At 50.8% G+C, this 20013-nt stretch overlaps 1 protein-coding gene across 1 annotated transcript in view; it reads left to right on the top strand.

Moving 5' to 3' along the window:
* The window catches only part of MN1 (MN1 proto-oncogene, transcriptional regulator), a 44821-nt gene extending 29330 nt beyond the window's left edge, over positions 1-15491 (top strand). Inside the window, exon 2 of the mRNA XM_039861816.1 lies at positions 15288-15491. Coding sequence (XP_039717750.1) covers positions 15288-15469 — 182 coding nt within the window. The 3' untranslated portion in view covers positions 15470-15491. The remainder of the gene's footprint in view (positions 1-15287) is intronic.
* The last annotated feature ends 4522 nt before the right edge of the window (positions 15492-20013 follow it).

The following is a 20013-nucleotide window of genomic DNA, read 5'->3' as shown; positions in this document are numbered from 1 at the left end:
TGTGACCTTGGCTGGGTCCCGTTGGGTCTTCCAATCTTTTACTCATTATCTGGAAAATGGGAATAATGATGTGCACATTACAGGTAAGGTACTGGTGAAAAGCGAGGCTTCGGGCCAGCCACATAGCAGATGATCAATACATTGGCATCCTTGCTATTATTGTTATTATTATTGTTGTTCTTCTTCAGTCACTGCATTTCCAGGTCTCTTTTTGGAGGACTGTGAACTGTGACTCTTCAGAGCTTTCATGCGGGAGATGGGGTGGGAGACTAGGAGGCGGGAGATGTGAATTTTAATCCCGGCCTGCCCTGGCCCTGTTGTCTGACCTCAGGCAAGTCACTTTTATTTCACTGGGCCTCAGGTTCTTTTCTCTGTGACTGGGCTAGGTCAGATTTACAGATTCAATGTCAAGTGCTAATCTGGATTGATTAGTTCTGGCTGCCTGGAGCATTGTGTTGAGAAAGACTCTGAGGCTGAGTGCTGCCTTCGATGAGCAATGTCTGCCATGGGCTCAAGAGGGCATATGTTTTGGTGGGAGTCCCAGGTGGCTGATAATCCTAAAAAAGATGATCCTTGTGACTCCTCCAGCCCCAAATTTACCTCAATCTATGGAAACTTCTTATTTGAAAAATAATGCGCTTGCCTTTTGTAAGAAAACTAGTAGTCGTGGCAGACTGGGAAAGACTTTGTAGGTTATGATTCTTGGCCAGTGCTGTGTAATAGAATTTTCTGTGATGATATTCTGTATCTGCACTGTCCAGTACGGTAACCATTAGCCACAGACGGTTGTTAAACACTTGAAATGTGGTTAGTTGTGAATGAGGAATTGATTTTTAAATTTTATTTAATTTTAAATTTAAATCTGAAAATCTGTATGTGACTAGTGGCTGCAATATTGGACAGCCCAGTTCTAGAGTCACAAAGCCCCTAAGCTTATTGTGCCCCCAAGATCATCAACTTGTTATATCCCAAGCATGCCATGAATTCTGGGTGGGTCGTTGGGTGAAAGCCTGTTGCTTAGCAACAGACACACTGCTGCCCCCAGGCAGCTGGAAACCACCTCTGCTCAGGTGGGTGAGCTCTGCAGGGGCAGGTAAATGCTTTTCTCCCTTGCACTGCTCCCCTCCCTGTGGGCCTGGTTCCCCAGGGCTCAGACCCTGCAGCGGGCAAGGCCTGGCCTGGGTCAGATGCCCCCCTTAGATGACGTGTATGCCAACTTCTCCTCACCCTGTGGCACCCCAGGAAACAGACAGGTGTTTCCAGGTGCAAAGTGGATAGGCTGAGAGGGGAGGCAGGTGACAGCCTTCGACAGAGTGAGAATCGTATTTTAATCTTTCCTTTCCTCTTTCTCTCTCCCTTCTTCCTCGTCCCTCTCCCCGCTTCTACTTCTGATGTGGAACTTTTGGAAACTGGCTTGTCTTCATCCTGCCTCAGTGGCTCCCTAGCTGTGTGGTATTGGGCAAGTCATCCTACCTCTCTGAATCTGTTTCTGTATCTTTTAAAAAGGAATAAAATGTGGGCAAACAACCAGCCAACCAAAAATGCAATAGCAAAAAAAAAAAAAAAAAAAAAGTAGGAATTACAGCCCCTTCCTCCTAAGGTTAGCAGGAGGACCTGATGCAGTGGTATGTATGAAATATTTAGAATGATGTCTGGGATGCTGTTCCCCTCCCTGGGAAAGAAGAAAAAAGAGAGTGGATTATTTAACTGATTGCTATGTCTGGCGTCAACTTAAAACTCATCTCAGATTTTCTCCCAGTGGGTCCAGGCTCAAGGTCACTTGGCAGGAACAATGGGTTGGATGGGGGTGTTGGCTGGGCAAGGGGCCTCCCTAGGTCATCATCCTCGGGCAGGAAGAAATGGCTGACATTCGTTAGCTGACCCCTGAGTTTTTCTCTCTATTAAAGAAACCTGCAGCTTGTGGCTTCTTCACACACGGGCATGATCTAAAATAAAGTGAGGGAATTTGAACCTCGAAACTTTGAACAAAGTCTGTTGTTTGAGTTGGGTTCTGGAGAGTAAGTGATTGTGATTCCTCCATTTTTGGATAGTCTGTGAGAGGGTGTGGTTCCTCTCAGTAAATTTTTGGGGAGGGACAGTGAACAAACCTCCTAATGAAGTCTTGTTCATTGGCACCTGGGAAGCCTTGAAAAGCTCCTTGTCAGGTGAGTCTGGAGGCGCAGGCGATGTGGCCTTTCTTACTTTTGTGATTCTTTAGGGTTTGTTCCTGTCCCCAGGAATTGATGCATTTATTGGTTGAGGGCCTACTATGTGTTGGGTGCCAGGTCACAGTGGTAAATACGAGAGATAAGACCGCTGATTTTATGGAACTCATTTTTTTTAGAGGCCGTGGCAGAGAGAAGGATGATTATGAGAAACTGGGGTTAGCACCAGGAGTTATAATATGATACTGAGGGGCTTGGAGAGGAAGGAGGATATGGAAGAGTCGGTTGGCTGAAGGAAGATGTGACAGTACTGGTCCAGGTAGAGGTGAGAGGTGAGAGGTGAGAGGTGAGAGTCGGCAGGAGTAGTGTTGCTATCGCTTGGTGACAGTGTCCTGCAAACTCCATTGTCCCACCTTCTGAATGAGGAGATGGCTGAGTGCTGGCGTGGGCAGCAAGGCCCACATCCTCTGATCTGGTGATACTCCTGCCCCCTGACTAACCCTTCTCTGGCCTCAGTTTCCCCAATTTACAGCACTAGCCAGCCCAGTCTTCCTAGGGCCCAGTTCTGCCTTCCTCAGAAGACCACTGCGAAGGCAGGTCTCTGTGATCTCTGCCATGGGAGGAGAGGCACTGGGTCTTAATCCTGCTTCTCTATACCTGAGACATAGGCCAAATCTGGAAAATCCTTCTAAGAGGTGGGGTGTGGGTGTTGCAAAAATGTGTCGTGTCTTGGGGAAAATTTGACAGAAGGTGAGGCCAGGGTCAACTTAGTCACCTACCCCCTACCCATGTGCCCGCCTCTTCGTACACTCCCTACCTGGAAGGAACGTGGTAGCCCCCGCCTTCCGCTCAGAGCCCACACCCTACCTTGCCAGGTCAACCCCAGAGAGCACTCTGGGTGTTGCAGGCCCAGTGGGAGCACTTAGGGAGGAGTCAATCCCCTTTCTTACCCCCAAGGTACAGATTTGCCAACATTTCCATCAGTCCACAGCATGATGTGGGGTGGGGAGCACCTATTTGGGTAACCTCTTTAGGTCAGAGTCACAGGCCTGGCAGCTGGGACTCTTGCCACTTACAAAGAGGATGGCAGCCAAGAGAGGGCAAGTAATGCACCTTAAGTCACACAACTAGCTCTGGCAGAGCTGAGCCTTAGCTTCTTGGAGGAGGGAAGGAAAGCCCAGCCTGGAGGGAAAGCAAATTGGTGGTTGTTTGTGGCAGGCACACTTCTCCCCCAAAAGCCAAGGCTGGACCTACTAGAACCCGTGGGAGCTGGGAGTGGGTGTGCCAACCACCAGGCAACCCCGGGGCTTTGTTCCCTGTTTTGATGGGAGTGACCAACAGCTTGTTCCAAGCTCAGACTAACTTCTACTGCCCCACCCATCTCTCTTCTCCAGGCGAGGCAAATGCCATGGGGTGGTTGAGAAGATGCAGGCTCTGGACTCATACAGACCTGGGTTTGAGTCCTAGCTCTCTACTTTGTAGCTGTGTGACCTTGGCCCTCAAAGGGCTATTGAGGGGATAAACGAGATAAGCCAGTGAGAAGACCCCAGGGGAGCTCCGGGGTGGATGCTCTGTCCACTCAGGCTCTGCTTACCTTGCCCGTCACCATCCACTTTGCCCAACACTCTTTCCTTCCCTGAGTCAAGGCAGAGTGAAGCTGCTCAGGAATGAGCCCTAGGGGACATCCATCTCTGGCCTGATGTGGCAGACTCATTCTGTCCTGTCTCCTCTTTTGTTGCATTTGTGGACACATTCTGGAATGATTTTTTTTTTTTTTAACAACAACTCCCCACCCCCCAAGCACTGTTTTGTTGATTTTTAAGTGGGAAGGCAGGAGCTTTCTGCTGTAGCTGGGGAGGGAAGACTAGGGCCACAGTGAACAGAGAGGATGCTTCTGATTCCCTCGGGGTCATAGTGCGAGTCTTCACAGATCCGCAGTGTTGTTTACATGTAAACACATTTTTAGGGAGTATATGCGTACTGGGTTCCTGGCTGCTCCTTCCTACTTGTGTGAACTTAGACAAGTGACGTCTGTAAACTTAAGCCTCAGGTTTAGGCAAACTTTGTAGAGGACTGTATAGTACATATTTTAGATTTGTTGTATTATACAGTCGCTGTCACAACTACCCAACTCTTCCATTGTAGCATGAAAGCAGTCATAGACCAAATGTAAACATATGAACATGACTGTTTTCCAATAAAACTTTATTTATAAAAACAGGCGATGGGCTAGATTTGACCCTTAAGCAGTAGTTTCTTGACTATGGCAGGTCCTTCATCTGCGAAATGATACTAAGAAAATAGAAGCTTTCTTCCAGGGTTATGGTGAGGAATTAGTAGTTTAAAAGAATGAACACATGATAGGTGTTCATTCTAATTATTGTCTGTTATTGTTAATACTATCATATGTCATTCTCTCGGCAGCCCTGCCCAGCGGGTGTATGGTCTTATTTCACATATAGGGAAACTGAGATACAGAGAGATCAAGTGACTTGCCCTCAACCTTTCTGCTTACTGGTTGGATGACCTGAGACACATCTTTGTTCCTCTTTGTGCCTCAGTTTCCCCACCTGTAGCCTCAGAGAGGATTCATTGATGTAAATGGGCCCGATGGTCACATCTGTTGTGCAGGGGTGGGAAGGCAGGGATGCGGCGGCACAGAGAGGTAGAGTTCCTTGTAGGGGCCACCGCTCACGGGGCTGGGATTAGGACCCAAGCTAGGTTTCTTGGGGACGTGAGTTATAGGCACCTGACTCAGAAGCTGCTGGGGAAGAACGGCCATCCCAGTTAGACCAGTGCTCAGAGTACCGTTCCCATGGGGTTGAGTCTTCGATCCTCCCACTTGCTTAGAGTTGGAGAGCACAAGGGACCTTGTCCTCAATGCCGGAGTGTGTTTCCTGCGTCCAGACTGGAATGGATAAGGTGCAAGCCTCTTATTAATTTTGACAGATTCTCGAGGTACCTCTTCTGCTCAAAAGCCTTCCTTGGCTCCCCTTTGCTTTCAGGAACAAAGCCAAACTCCTTCCTGGGACCTCTAGTACTCCATGACTAACTCCATTTGAGCTTTGCAACCTCCTCTTCCTCTGTGCCCCCTCAGGCGCCAAATCATGGTCCCTGGGCTGGTCTCTTGTTCTTCCGAAACAGTCACACCGAGATTTGGGACGCCCCTCTCGCTTCTCTCACTGCAAAGCTTTATGTTCATCCTTAAACTCCCCTAGCATGTCTTCTCCTCTGCAAAGACTTCCTGGATACCCTCCTGTCGCTTGGGGCCCATGATATCTCTCTATCTGTGTTGGGGTCACCTCTCTCAGCCCAGCACCCAACACACACGCAAGGACACACATTTGGGTATGATGTTTTAGCCCACTGACAACCATCCCGAAGACTCCTTGGAGGCTCTCCCAGGCCCAGATTTGGGGAAATGATTATGGTTACAGGATACTGGGTGTCCCTTGTGTACCAGGCATTTCATCCCCCCTCTTTGCAAGGAAAGAATAACCAAACTCATTGTTTTAGGTGACGAAATGGAGACTCAGAGTCAAAGTAGCTGATCCAGGGTCATGCAGCCTGGCAGTAACAGGGTTGGGATTTGAACCCAAGCCTCTGGCTTTGAAGTACGTGACTATCCGGTGACTGACCCCTATGCAAAGTCCTTCCTTGATGACACAGCAAGCAGCCACTTGCAGTCTGTTGACATGAGATGATCACAAAGCTCGTGCAGACTCGTGGATGGGTGAGCAGGGCAGGTGCCCCCAAGAGCATAGGCACTTTGAAAACTTATTTTTTAAAATTTAGACTTGTCACTGAATCTAGTCTTTCCTTCATTGGGCTGAAGGCAGTGAGGTTCTAATGCTACAGAAATGGACGTGTATATTTGTCTTATTTTATGAAAATAATTGTTGCGTGGCTTACTGCATGCCAGGCAGAGTGCTGGGAGCTCAGCGGGATGTTGGCCCTGGTGGTAGGTTGTCTCTGGTGTACAGGTAAAGATGCTGAGGCTCAGAGAGCGACATATCCTGCCCAGGGTCACCAGCATTGGGTCCAATGCCATGGGGATGAATTACGGGTGAGAAGGCAGGAAAACAGAGTGGGAGAGGCTATGCTAGCAACAGAGAATCTCAAATGTAAGAATCATGCTAGTAATACTAATAGTAGTTACTATTTCTTGAGGCATCCTTGGTGCCTGGCAGTGTGGTAAGCGCTTTACTTACATTATCCCAATGGCCCTATGAGAATTATACTGTCTCCATTCCCATTTCATGGATGAGAAAACTGAGGTTCAAAAATGGTAATGTCCTTAGAGCTGAGGCTGAAACCTGGTGCTCCAAACTTGCTGTGCAGTGCTCTCCCTGCATAAGCATCCTTGCTGTACCACTGTGGACGTTAGCAGAAGGAAGGTGCAGGCCGAAGGTCAGCCCGAAGCCTCTCCAGCCTGTCATTTCTTGGCAGCATTCATGCTGGGAGTGGCCTGGGGGTGTGCAGGGCTGTATCTGTCACAGGTCACTGGCCACGCCACTTGGCTGGAGGCACCAGGAGATGGAGCCCAATCGGAGGTGCTCAGGCCAGGGTGAGGGGCCTGCCCCGTCCGCCCTGTGGACTCTGGTCATCATACACTGCCCTGCCTGCCTCCTCCTTCAGGGCTGGGGAAGAGCCCAGAATTCAGCCCCTACAGCCTTCCCGGTCCCGCCCCCTGCTCTCTCAAGCCTGATTCCAAGGATGCCCTTGCTGCTTTGCCTCAGTGGAGTCCTCAGCCAGTTCTCAATCTAAATGACAGCTGCCCTCAGCCAAGTCAACTCCAATTAATTTCCGAGGGCTTTCAGGGGCCCGGCGGAGACTCTCACAGACTGAGCTGGCCCAGTGGCCAGCATAAGTTCCCTTCTTCACCCTGATGGGGCCTGAGAAGGGGGATCTCACAGGGGCCCTCCTGATTGTTGCTGGGGGCCTTCCCTGCCCCTCGGGATCCCCCATGCATGCTGTGTCCCCTGCATCGTTTGTCAGATGGGGCTGATGCGGAAACTCTCAGGCAGCATCGTGGAGAAAGCATTGACCAGGCCTGGGTTTTATTCTCGGCTGCTGTATCACCCAGGTCAGTCTCATTTTATTGGTGGGCTTCAAGGCCCTTTCTCAGAAGTGAGGGTATTGATCTCAGAGAAAGAAAGGGAAGAGGACGGGGAGGACAAGAGATACAGAGAGACTGAAAGAGAGAGAGCAAGAGAGAGGTTGATTGCAAAAGGATAGGGGGTGGTGACAAGAGAGATGGAAAGAGAATGGGGAGAAGTAGGACCTGCTACTTTGGCTCCTGACGTTTTACTTTTTCGTGAGACTTTCATGAAATCATATGCTTTGGCATCAGACAGACTTTGGAGTGACTCTGGCTCTGCTACTGGTCAGCTGCGTGACCGTGTACCAGTGACATCTTCCCCTCGAAGCTCAGTTTACTGTTCTGTAAAATGGGCTGGAATGTTGGGCCTTCTCTTTCTGGGTATTGGGGTGATCCGATGAAATCAAATGAGGTTTGGCCTGTAGGGAGCCCACAGTGAACATTTGTCAGTGTTCGCTGTGACAAATCCGGAGAAGACAGGTGTAGAGATGTGGTCAGCTTCCTCTTTCCATTTCTTGGTTGTCACAGTGACATCACTGCTAGAAGTTGATGGGAAGGCAGAGAAGGGGTGGGAGATGTAGGCAGAAGGCTGGGTGGAGGAGTGGCCTGTCCCCTGGTCCTATGAGATGCCCAGGTAGGTTGTCACTCAGGCTGCCAGCCCTTGGTCCTTGATCCTTGGGATTTGGTATTGGTTCCTGGGGCTTAGGTTAAGGCCTCTTAGTGTCCCTCACTTTGGGAGGACCCCAACCTCCCACCTACATTGAATGTAAAATCTGATTGCCCCAAAGGGACAGAGCCAGAGGGGTTGTACATCCACCCACAACCAGTCATTTTAGAGGGTACCAAGTAGGCCGAGAGAGGGGGAGTGATTTGCCCAAGATCACACAGCTAGTAGGTAAAGAACTGGAATGAAAACGTGAGTCTGTCACTCATTAAAATAGGTAACAAGTTTTTATCAGGTGTCTGCTGTGTGCTAGGCACCAGAGACAGCTGGGAGCCACATGGGCCTGTCTGCTTCAGGGTCTCCTAGCCAGGTTCCTTTCTAGGAGGGATCGTTAACCCTTTCTACGGATGGGAAAACCGAGGCTCAGCAAGTTGAGCTTGGCCAAGGTCATGGAGCTGGTGAAGGCTGAGGCTGAGATTCAGACAGAGGTAGGATTTGAATCTAGGCTTCTGGATACAGAATTGGGGCTCCTCCAAAGCTGCTGAATATGGAGGAGGAGGGGAGTGGGGCTTTGGGTTTGCCATTTTCCCTCTTGATTAGTGGCTGTGTAGACCCTATTTGTGCCAGCTGACATCTGGCTTAGAGTTTTCTGTTCTTACCCCTGAGCTCAGAGTCAGTGAGTGCCTGGACCCCACCTACACCCCCAGAGGAAGGGAAATGGTCCAGGGATCAGACATGGACAGGCAGCTAGGGTGGGGGTCTTCTATGGGGTTGTGGGCTCTGCAGAAGGATTCAAGTGAGTATAGGGACCAATTTAGCTGGGGTGGGGTCCCCCACATCCCCAGCTGTGGGTTCTTGGAGATGCGCCTCAGTGCTATATTAAAAAGCCTTGTGATTTTGCCACTGGGCAAGATGCTCTATCTACTCTTGCTCTGATAACTGGTGTCCATCACCAGGCATGATAGAACCTGAGCTGACTTGGCAAGGGGCCGGGTGCTATCCTTATCTCATTTTGTGGTGAATGAAGCTAAGGCTCAGGGAGGGAAAGTGACTGTCCCAAGGTCAACCTGCTGGGAAAAGTGGTAGGGACAGACATACAGACTTTGGTCATCTGACTGCAAAGTGCCCCCATGATATTTTCCATCTTTGACTGCCTGTAGCCAAGGAGCCCTGAGCTTAGGCCTCTCCTCTGCCAGGGTGAGATGTATCAGTGCTTTCCTACAGCCAGCTAGGCAGTAGCTGGTGATCTCATTACCACTGTGGTGGCTGGGGGCAGGGGTGCCATCTGCGAGCAGGGAGAGGGGTCCCTGCTGGGGTGTTGGAGAAACACCGACAGAGGGCTGACAGTCAGGTAGGATGGTAGGAGTCAGCAGGGGTGAAGAGGGGAGGGCGTCTTATGCAGAAGAAACATCAGAAGCAGAGGTGTGGAGGTGGGAAGGATCAAGGCTTCCATGAGGCACGGCACAGCTGGGGCACTGAGAGAGGAGGTTGGAGGCCTAGGAGGGAAGCAGGCCGTGTCATGCAAAGCCAGGGACTTTATCGTGGAGACATTGAGAAGCCATGGGATGTTTACGCAGGAGAGGATGGTGCTTCAAGAAGCTCACCTGGCTCACAGCGGAAAATGGGCTTGGGGGCCAGCATGGAAGTGGAGAGAGTAGCAAGGCCACTGTTGCTGGCAGGAGACAGTGGGGACCTGGACCAGGGTGGGGACAATGGGACAGGAGAGAAGTGGGTGGATTTTGGAGGCAGCCTCTTCCCTTCCTGGTGTTTGGACTCTGGGGCATGGGGAAGAGTGATGAGTGACCTTTGATGCCCAGAGCTAGTTTGGGTACAGTGCTCAGACTTCCTTGGAGATGGGGAACAGGAGCTATGAGAGTCTGGGGGACATGGATGTGTCTAGGGGACCTAAGGGATTCCTGGGCTGCAGGACAGAGCTGCTAAGAGAACGTGGCCCAGCCTTATGGCTCCCAGGCCTACCTCTGCTTCTGGACCCAGTGGCTCAGCACCCCCCTCCCCCCAGCTGAGTGGCAGCTGTCACAGACACTAGCATCTCTTCCTTTCACCCCCCACTTCCCCAGCCAGGTCCAAATAAAGGAAAAACCAAAATACATTTCCCTTTGTCGGAATCTGGAGAGGGTGAGTGGGGTGAGAGTCATTCGCTATTGTGTTCTGGGGCCCACACTGCTCCTTACATAAGTTGGGAGTTAAAAATACACACAGAATTCTAATTCCCCTGCTCTGCCTGGGATTGTACCCCAGGCCCCCCCACCCCCGCCCCCCCCAGCCTCAGAGGGCAGGGGGTGGGGCAGGGCCCTGGCATCCAAGGAGATGAAGAAGCTGTCTCATGCCACAGAGAGCTGCACATGGCAGTACTAACTTTGGTACTTCCAAAGCCTTGGGTGGTTAAAAAATAGTAAATATAATAATCCTAAGAGCAGCTAACCTTTCCTGAGGGCTCGTCACGTGTTAAAATCTTCACCTTCATTATCTTACTTAATTCTCCTAGTAGCTTGTGAAGTAGGTTCCCATTTTACAGCCCAGGTTAACACCTTGCCCAGGCCACACCCTACTCTGGGTTAGCACTCCAGGGAGACCTTGATCTGGGCACTAGCTGGAGCCCACCCTAGACTCTCACTACCTCTTCCCTTCCCTCTGGTGGCGGGGAGGGGGCAGGGGACAGGAGGAGGCCAGGCGGAAGTCCCCTTTCAAGGACAGAATGGTGGCTGGGAGTGCCACAGGGGCAACACTTCAGCTGTGGGGTGTGGCAGCTGCCCGCACCGAGCTCACCACACCTGAGCAGGTGGCTCACGGAATTGGAACCCGGTCCCAGGAATATGGAATGCTGAGTAAGGTGGTAACGAGGCCATTTTTTTTTTTTCTTCTGACTTTAAAAAAGAAAGAAAACTTGGCCCCCTCCTTGTGGGTGGTATCTCTAAAAAAGGAAATTAACGATGACATGTCTTCAGGTAAACAAATCCATGGCTTTTCCCTTCTTCCTTCACCCTAGTCATGGCCAGTAAAAGGGCCACTGAACCAGCCCTGTGGATCCCCACTCTTGCCTGCAGGCTGGTCAATAACAACACAGGGCAGTCCTGGATCCCTAGCATCAGCGGGAGTCGCTCTGTCCTAGGCAGCGTGCTAAGCACTTTACACGGATCATTTCACTTAATCCTCCTAACTGCCTCCATGACGGCCAGTCCTCTTATTTCTCCCATTTTCTTGCACTGAAGTTCTGAGAGCCCAGGTGATGTGAGCGAAGTCCTGTGCCCTACAAATGGTAGGCGCTATCATGGTTGGACCTGTAAAAGAAATGAAATTACGATTGTTATTCACATGCTTGCTATTTTTGGCACCGGCTCAAGGTTCTCTCCTCCCTTTCATGGAATTCACTGTCCCCGTAGCGGATGGAGAAGCTCAGAAGACAAAATCCGACCCGGGCCTCCTGATCCCAGCGGGGTGAGCAGGAGGCCCGGGTACCTCCACATTGTGTTGCAAAGTTGGTGGTAAAAATGACCGATAAAGTGCTGTGGTGTCCAGGGAGGGGGTGTGGGATGAATCAGCAAGGACTTGTGCGCGTGAAGAAAATGCACAAGGGCCTATGAGGAGAGGAAGAGCAGAGCATCCCAGCTCCAGGCCCTGCCCCCTGCGTGGCACCTGAGGTGGTCCCTCTGGCCAATAGGCAGATGTCCTTAAAAACCGCATCACAGCTCTTCCTTGCTGGGTACACACGTCATCCGGTCTCGTGAACCAGAAGCCTCTCAGATTGGCTCCTGGCTGCCTGCATGGGGGAGGCACACTTGGGGTAATACATTTTGAGTTGATGATACCCCTGCCTTCCTTTGGGACTGATACATTCCCCCCTACCCACGTGTAGGGTGTCATGAGCTCTTTCTCTTGTATGGTCTCCCCAAGATGCTTTGAACGGGCCCGTCAGGAATCACCACCCCCAGGTTACAGGTGAGGAAACTGAGACCCTGCAGATGGGGGCCAGCTGCCTAGCTTTGGGGGATCCGGGAGTCCACCTCAGACTGACCTGCTGCTAGGAATCCTCGGCTAAAAGGAGAGGGCTGCTCCCAAAGCTGATGACTTGGCCCCTGGTGACCCTTAAGCAGTTTTCTGCCCCTTGGGGCCTCAGTCTTCCCATCTGTCATATAGAGATGAGGGTCACTTTAGAGTCAGTGCACAGGCCCCAGCTGAGCGCCTGCTGTGTGCAGGGTGTTGCATGAAACCAACCAAGCCTTCCCCGCCCTCATGCAGAATGGGAAGGCTGATGGCAAGGCTGACAGCTAACAAGTGGAAAACATGACAACACCCATCAGTTTCCCAGGTGTCTTCCAGCACCTGCGCTGAGTGACTCCAGGATCTCCCCCAACCCTGGGAGCTAGGCGAGGGGGCAGTTTTATCTCTGGGTCCTGGCGTGGGGGCCAGAGTGCCTGCCGCCCCAGAGCTGAGACAGGCCTTGACTTGAGGCGGCTTCCGCAGGACTGATTTATTGGCAGCCACTTGGCAGCCACTTGGCAGCCCCGGGGAGCCCCAGTCTTAGGGCGTGCTGGGTCCCCCCAGCTGGAATGAATCTGATGGGAGGATGAGTTTGGTCATGCTTGGGTTGTCAAGAACTGAAGAATCATATTCTCTCTTTAAAATATTCCCCGTGGATACCAGACTCTTGCTTGTCCCAAGAAGAGGCTGGGGAATCCTGAGCCCGTGCTCTGTGATGTCGGGAAGCCCCTAACCCTCTCTGAGCCCCAGGGGCCCTGTATAAAGTGAAGAGAAGGATCACTCGGCTGCTGGGCTTGCTGGGGAATGGAATTAGATAATACATGGAACTGTTCAGCTGTGAGCTCATTAAATCCACCCTATGTAAGAAGAGCAGCTGTCTTTGGTGTCAGCGCACAGCACGCTTATGAGTTGTCTGTAACTTCCATCACTCAGCAAACCCAGCTCCCAGAAGAGTTCCCAAGACTCCTTGTAGTTCAGGAAATGCTGATGCTTCTTCATCCTCCTGGTGCTGCAGTCATAGAGGAAGGGAGCCAGGTGGCAGGAGCTCGGGCCTGGATCTTATAGTTCTTTAGCTGTGCAAACATTGGCTAGGGGCCTTTGTTTCTAATCTGTAAAATGGGCACCCGCGTTGCTGTGTTGGCTCCTGGAGATAATATGTGTAAAGTGAAGTCAGGAACCTCTTTCAGAATTTCTCTCTCTGGCAGATGCACCCCTCTCCGCAACCAGATCTTGCGATGTTAAGCATGAAATTCCTGTTGGGGGTACTAAGCAGTGGCGTGTCACTGGGAGCGAGGCAAGCATGGGTTCAAGAGCAGCAGTGTAGGGGCTCTGTGTCAGCACTGCTAGAATCTAGGGCTTGCTGTGTGCTAGAGAACCCTGAGTCTGATGCCGCTAGCTTCTGGGGTACCTTCTCCCCAAGAAGCTTGGGTATGGCGTTAGCAGCATCCCAGCTCCGCTACTGCCAACCAGCTTTGAAACCTCAGGCTCATGACCTCAGCTTCTCTTGTGAAATTAGGTAAAGACTCCAATTTTTATGGGTAGGAACATGACCTTCTGGCCGTTCCCAAGGAGTGGAACGAGGCTCGGGGGCTTCACCTCCTGACCTCCCCAGATACTAATGACAGTCTCAGTAGCCCTGTCTGGGGATCTCTCCGTATGCCAAGCCATGACCAGGCCCCAAGCGAGACATCACCCCCACTTGACCAATGAGGAACTGAGGCTCAGAGAGGGAAAGTGGCAGATCCCCGGCCACACAGTGGATTCAAGCCGCAGTCTGTAACTCCAAAATGACTGTGCTACGTCGCTGTCTCCTGGCCTCACCATCGGCTCCAGGAAGGGGATGAAGACACTGTTTGCCTTGTTTCCTCAGAAGGGCTAGCACCACACCTGGCACATGGTAGGGACTCAGTAAAGTCTTAGTACTTGAATGAATGAGGGAAGGAGCAAAGGAGAGGATCTTCCGTCCTAGCCCCAGCTCCTCCCAGCAGGCAGGTCCCACAGCTGGGTGTCTCTGGGGCTCCAGGGTGGGGCTCCCAAACCTAGTTAGTCACAGCCTGGCCTTGGCTGCCTGGGCCCGTCTCTCTGGAAAGATTTTCTCTGTAGACAGTGGCTCAGCTCCTGCGGGGGCCTCCTTCTTAATCCCAGGGGTCAGGATGGGCAGGGTATAACTCCTGCTTGGCACAGGGCCCTGGCTGGGCCTGCAGCCGTGTGCTGAGGAGGGCGGGTCGGTTATGGAGTTCAGTATCTGGGTGTGCTCCCTTGGCCTGATCTGGGCTCCCACCCCCAATTCCAGCTTTTCTCACTTCTGCTGACTCAGAAATTCACCATCAGCCCATCTTCAAACCCACCTCTGCCCCGTCCTGGCTGTGTGACCTTGGGCAGGTCATCTCTCCTCTCTGAGAGTCGGGCTCTATAAAAGGGGAATAATGAGAATATTCATCGACATACAGTAGGTCTCAGAACAGAACCATTGGTCACTTGGCAGTAGCAAATTAATAGTCTTCCAAAATGATTGTTCCATTACTTCCCTGCCTCAGAACTCCCAGTTCTTGGTTTTGTTTTGTTTTTTTTTTTTGAATCTAATTTATACTAAGGTGTGGATGGTTGTCAAATGTCCTTCCCCTTCAAGTGTGTCTGAGTCAGATATCCCTATGATCTGTGGTGTTTCTGGTGCTGTATGAGTGAAAAGGAAATTGAGGGGATTTTCATTGAGGGTGTAGGTGAGGAATAGATTGTCTCATTCTATCACCTAAAGTCCCTTCATGCAGCAGTTGGGGATGGGCAAAGGGCACTGATTTGATTGAGGGGTCCGGACTTTTAGTCTTTACTGCTCTGAGCAGTTTGACACTGTTTAAGGAGGTTTTCAGTAGGCATTTAACAAATGTCTTCCGGGAGAATGACCAGAGAATGGGCTGTGTTCTAGACAAGGGTGACTTTCCCCGCCACCTTTTCACCACGTCTGGCGAACTCTTACACATCGTTCAAGGCCCATTTTAGATGCTCCTCCTTCAAGAAGTCTTCCCAACTTAGTTCAGGTCCAGTGAACCTTTTGGAAACTCTGGTTCATCAGAGAAGGGAAAGCCCTGAGTTTATCCCTAACTCTCCTATTTCCTAAGAGTGGACAACTGTGACCCAGAAAGGGACCTTCCCTTGGCTGAGGTCTCACAGCCAAACCAGAGGCAACAGCAGAGGGATTCGAACTAGACATCTCTAGATCTCCTTAGATACAGATAGGCAAGAAAAGGGGGCCAAAGGCACTGCCTCTCTTCTCATTCTTCTCCCACTGCGCCCCCCATTAGGGCCTCCCACAGAGCTGAGAGCACGCTGCTAACATCCTCTCTTCCTTCTTTCTCCGCAGCCCATGACCTCCCTGCGAACAAGGCCTCGGCAGCCCAGCCCGGCAGCCACTTGCAGTGCCTGTCTGTCCACTGCACAGATGACGTGGGCGATGCCAAGGCCCGAGCCTCCGTGCCCACCTGGCGGTCCCTGCACTCTGATATTTCCAACAGATTCGGAACCTTCGTGGCCGCCCTAACTTGAATCGACAAGAAACGCCCCCTTCCCCACCNTAGCACTACACCTGGCACATGGTAGGGACTCAGTAAAGTCTTAGTACTTGAATGAATGAGGGAAGGAGCAAAGGAGAGGATCTTCCGTCCTAGCCCCAGCTCCTCCCAGCAGGCAGGTCCCACAGCTGGGTGTCTCTGGGGCTCCAGGGTGGGGCTCCCAAACCTAGTTAGTCACAGCCTGGCCTTGGCTGCCTGGGCCCGTCTCTCTGGAAAGATTTTCTCTGTAGACAGTGGCTCAGCTCCTGCGGGGGCCTCCTTCTTAATCCCAGGGGTCAGGATGGGCAGGGTATAACTCCTGCTTGGCACAGGGCCCTGGCTGGGCCTGCAGCCGTGTGCTGAGGAGGGCGGGTCGGTTATGGAGTTCAGTATCTGGGTGTGCTCCCTTGGCCTGATCTGGGCTCCCACCCCCAATTCCAGCTTTTCTCACTTCTGCTGACTCAGAAATTCACCATCAGCCCATCTTCAAACCCACCTCTGCCCCGTCCTGGCTGTGTGACCTTGGGCAGGTCATCTCTCCTCTCTGAGAGTCGGGCTCTATAAAAGGGGAATAATGAGAATATTCATCGACATACAGTAGGTCTCAGAACAGAACCATTGGTCACTTGGCAGTAGCAAATTAATAGTCTTCCAAAATGATTGTTCCATTACTTCCCTGCCTCAGAACTCCCAGTTCTTGGTTTTGTTTTGTTTTTTTTTTTTGAATCTAATTTATACTAAGGTGTGGATGGTTGTCAAATGTCCTTCCCCTTCAAGTGTGTCTGAGTCAGATATCCCTATGATCTGTGGTGTTTCTGGTGCTGTATGAGTGAAAAGGAAATTGAGGGGATTTTCATTGAGGGTGTAGGTGAGGAATAGATTGTCTCATTCTATCACCTAAAGTCCCTTCATGCAGCAGTTGGGGATGGGCAAAGGGCACTGATTTGATTGAGGGGTCCTGACTTTTAGTCTTTACTGCTCTGAGCAGTTTGACACTGTTTAAGGAGGTTTTCAGTAGGCATTTAACAAATGTCTTCCGGGAGGATGACCAGAGAATGGGCTGTGTTCTAGACAAGGGTGATTTTCCCCACCACCTTTTCACCACGTCTGGCGAACTCTTACACATCCTTCAAGGCCCATTTTAGATGCTCCTCCTTCAAGAAGTCTTCCCAACTTAGTTCAGGTCCAGTGAACCTTTTGGAAACTCTGGTTCATCAGAGAAGGGAAAGCCCTGAGTTTATCCCTAACTCTCCTATTTCCTAAGAGTGGACAACTGTGACCCAGAAAGGGACCTTCCCTTGGCTGAGGTCTCACAGCCAAACCAGAGGCAACAGCAGGGGGATTCGAACTAGACATCTCTAGATCTCCTTAGATACAGATAGGCAAGAAAAGGGGGCCAAAGGCACTGCCTCTCTTCTCATTCTTCTCCCACTGCGCCCCCCATTAGGGCCTCCCACAGAGCTGAGAGCACGCTGCTAACATCCTCTCTTCCTTCTTTCTCCGCAGCCCATGACCTCCCTGCGAACAAGGCCTCGGCAGCCCAGCCCGGCAGCCACTTGCAGTGCCTGTCTGTCCACTGCACAGATGACGTGGGCGATGCCAAGGCCCGAGCCTCCGTGCCCACCCTGGCCCGGGTCTCCTGCACTCCTGTATTTCCAACAATTGAACCTTAGGTGGCACTTCTTGAATCGGCAAAAGCATGCCCCACCAGGCCCGCCTCCCGCTACTCAGCTCCCTTCCCCCTCACCCTGCCTCCACCCTTCACCCCGATAATTTGAAAGGGCCACTATTGCTGAGTGGATGAATTTTTTTCTAGCTTGGTACCTGCTTAGTGGCAAATGGACCGGAAAGGGTTAATTTAAAGGGAAAAAAAAAACCTCAAAAAACTTTTTTAAAAGAGAAACTCTGTCTGCCACAGTATGTTACCAGTGTTAACCCTTCTGCAGTTAGCAAACTTTTGCTTAAGCCTTTTTCCTGCTAGATAATTCCATTTTTCTGTCATCTTGGCATACGTTTTTTAGATGACCTCTTTCCTCGTTTTATTTCCATGCTGCTGTATGTCCAAGTATTGTTATTTCATAATAAGACAAGAGTTGCTTTCCTTTTTTTATTCTCTTATTGTTCCTCCCCCACCCGCCATTTTTTTCCTTTTTTTTTTTTTTTTTTTTGCTTTGTTCACTGCTTATTAAAATGGAAATCCTGGAGAAGAGTAGTTCTGGAATATTGCCGGGTAAAAGTCAAATTGTCATCACAATATTATATATTGACACCCAACTGTCATCAGTCAGACAGGAGCCAAACAATGAATGCCCCCCTTAGGTATTCCGCCTGGGATTTTGTTTTGTCTGTTCCCTAAGAAAACAGAGGTTTTTCGTTCCTACAAACACAGGCTCAGCCTTCAGCTCCGTTCTCTCTTCTGCTGGAAGCTGCCCCTCTCTGCAATGGAGGCGATGACGTGGCCAGCCTGCTCTGTGGGAAGGAGTCAGAGCGTTTGACGGTGGTGTTTTCTCTCCTTTTCTGGGCCTCTCCACAGACTCCCAGGCTCTGAATTTTCACGCTATGCTGAGCAGCCTGATCTGCATGGGTGATGGTGGCCTTCCAGCTTGCAGAGTTTCTGGGGGCTGGGGGCTCCTGACTCCTGCTCCACCGCAGCAAGACCGGCTGGGTCTTGGGTGCTGGAGTTGGGGTGGACCAAGTCTTAGCCCTGGACCTTTCCTGACAGCTGATCCCAGCCAGGCATTCTGGGGAAGAAGGAGAGGGGCCTGAGTGTACCTCCCCCGCCTTTCCCATTGGGTCCCCACTCCCCATCTATTTTATCACCTCCAACCTGGGCAACCCCGCATCCCTGAGAGGGACGAGGTTTTCACCAGCACTTTTTGAGGGAGCTCCCAGGCTCAGCTTGCCAAACACCCGTCTCTGAGTCTGGGTGTATTTCTTTGCTGGGGTTTGCAAGCTGCCAAGGGCCAGAGGGGAGAGAAAGGGAATATAACTCATGACTTTGATACCTAGGCCTTGTTTTTGTAACCCTGGAATTCTCCCTGCCCCCTTTTGATTTCGACTCACCCTGTCACAAAATTAAAGCCACATCCCGTGAAGGAATAACCTCTCATGATGGAATAACTTCCCCTTTGAGAAGAGATGAGAGGTGGCTGGGCAAGCAAGGCTCCTGGAGCCAGCGAGGCCTGTTACCTGGTCCTCCCAGAGTGGTGGTCGCCAGAGGCCCAGGTTGGCAGGAGCAGAACCTTTGAGTACTGTTGATGGCTACAGAGGACATGAATGAGTTATGGAGGTGGTGGGGGCCACCAAGATTCCAGGGTGGGTCAGACAGGAAGTGACTGATATCACTTCACCCCAGTCAATGACCCATTATTTTATTTCAGTTTTTGTTAACGACTGGGTCTTCCTAAATGCCTCATTTTGAACCTCACCTCCCTTCCTCCCAAGTCCTGAGAGTTTGTAGACCTGGCTTTTTTTAGCAAGTGACCTGAAGGCTTTGGGCTTACTATACAACACCCACATTGTTTATTTCAAAGAACTTTTCGGCCAAGGGAGAAGAGCATCCAGAAAAATCTCGCTCTTTCCATACCTCCCTCCTTCTTTCCTCCATTCAGCCCTTTTGGCTCCGGTCTGAGTCTGGACGGTCTGAGGTTCTCTCGCATGGGCAGTCTGACCGGGGGCCGACCCCAGCCCACAGAGGGCAGGCCGAAGCACGAGCACGTGGTACGGATTTATCAGCGAGAAGGTGCGAGCTGACTCAGTTCCTGAGTTCTGCCACCAAAGGGGAGGAAGGGTGACAGGCGTGCCCCTGCCACGCTGCAGGAGAATCAGCCATAGTCTGAGCAAAACTCCACGCCCCCTGACCCCCGATTCCGCAATGTACAGCTGTTTGAGAGCTTCACCATTTTATTTTTTTTTAAACAGGAATGATTTCTCCTTAATTGCTTAAGGCTGGGGAGCCAAGCGTCTTGACTTCTATCTGACTTTCCCTGCGTTGAGTCCATCAGCACTTGTCCATCAGCTCATGGTCCTAGCAACCTCGGAAACCCCTGAAGTTTAAAACTCTCTCGCTCCCCACGACCCCAGAATGGAACAGCTTTAAAAATAGCCTTAAGCAAAAGGATGTTATTTCATTAAATTTGGTTTAATGGAAAGAATAAAAGCAAATTAAAAACACACCCAGCCCATGAGACTCCAAACACTGGTAATCGGTACTGCATAGCAAACTCTTCGGGAAAGAAAATGAAAACGTTATTGCACATGTAAAATATGAAAACTTAACTCTGCTGTGTGTTAGGCAATCCTGTAATCTTTTTTGACTTAAAAGAAATTCATTTCTGAAATGCTTGGTTGGAAGACTGTGACAATAGCTCATGAAATTGAGTGTTATTTTTTTCTTTCTTTTTTAAAAAAATATGTAAAGTGCAGTCTTCTGTATTCATGCATATTGTATATACCTGTATATGTTTTCCTGAGCAGCTAAATAACAATAAATATGACGTTAATGGTGACTGTAGTACATTTGTGGGTGGGGCTTGCTTT

The sequence above is a fragment of the Pteropus medius genome, unplaced genomic scaffold, assembly GCF_902729225.1.
Source record: "Pteropus medius unplaced genomic scaffold, Ma_sr-lr_union100, whole genome shotgun sequence".
Taxonomy (NCBI): domain Eukaryota; kingdom Metazoa; phylum Chordata; class Mammalia; order Chiroptera; family Pteropodidae; genus Pteropus; species Pteropus medius.
Note: the sequence above shows the minus strand (reverse complement) of the source record. Positions and strands in the feature narration are given on the sequence as shown.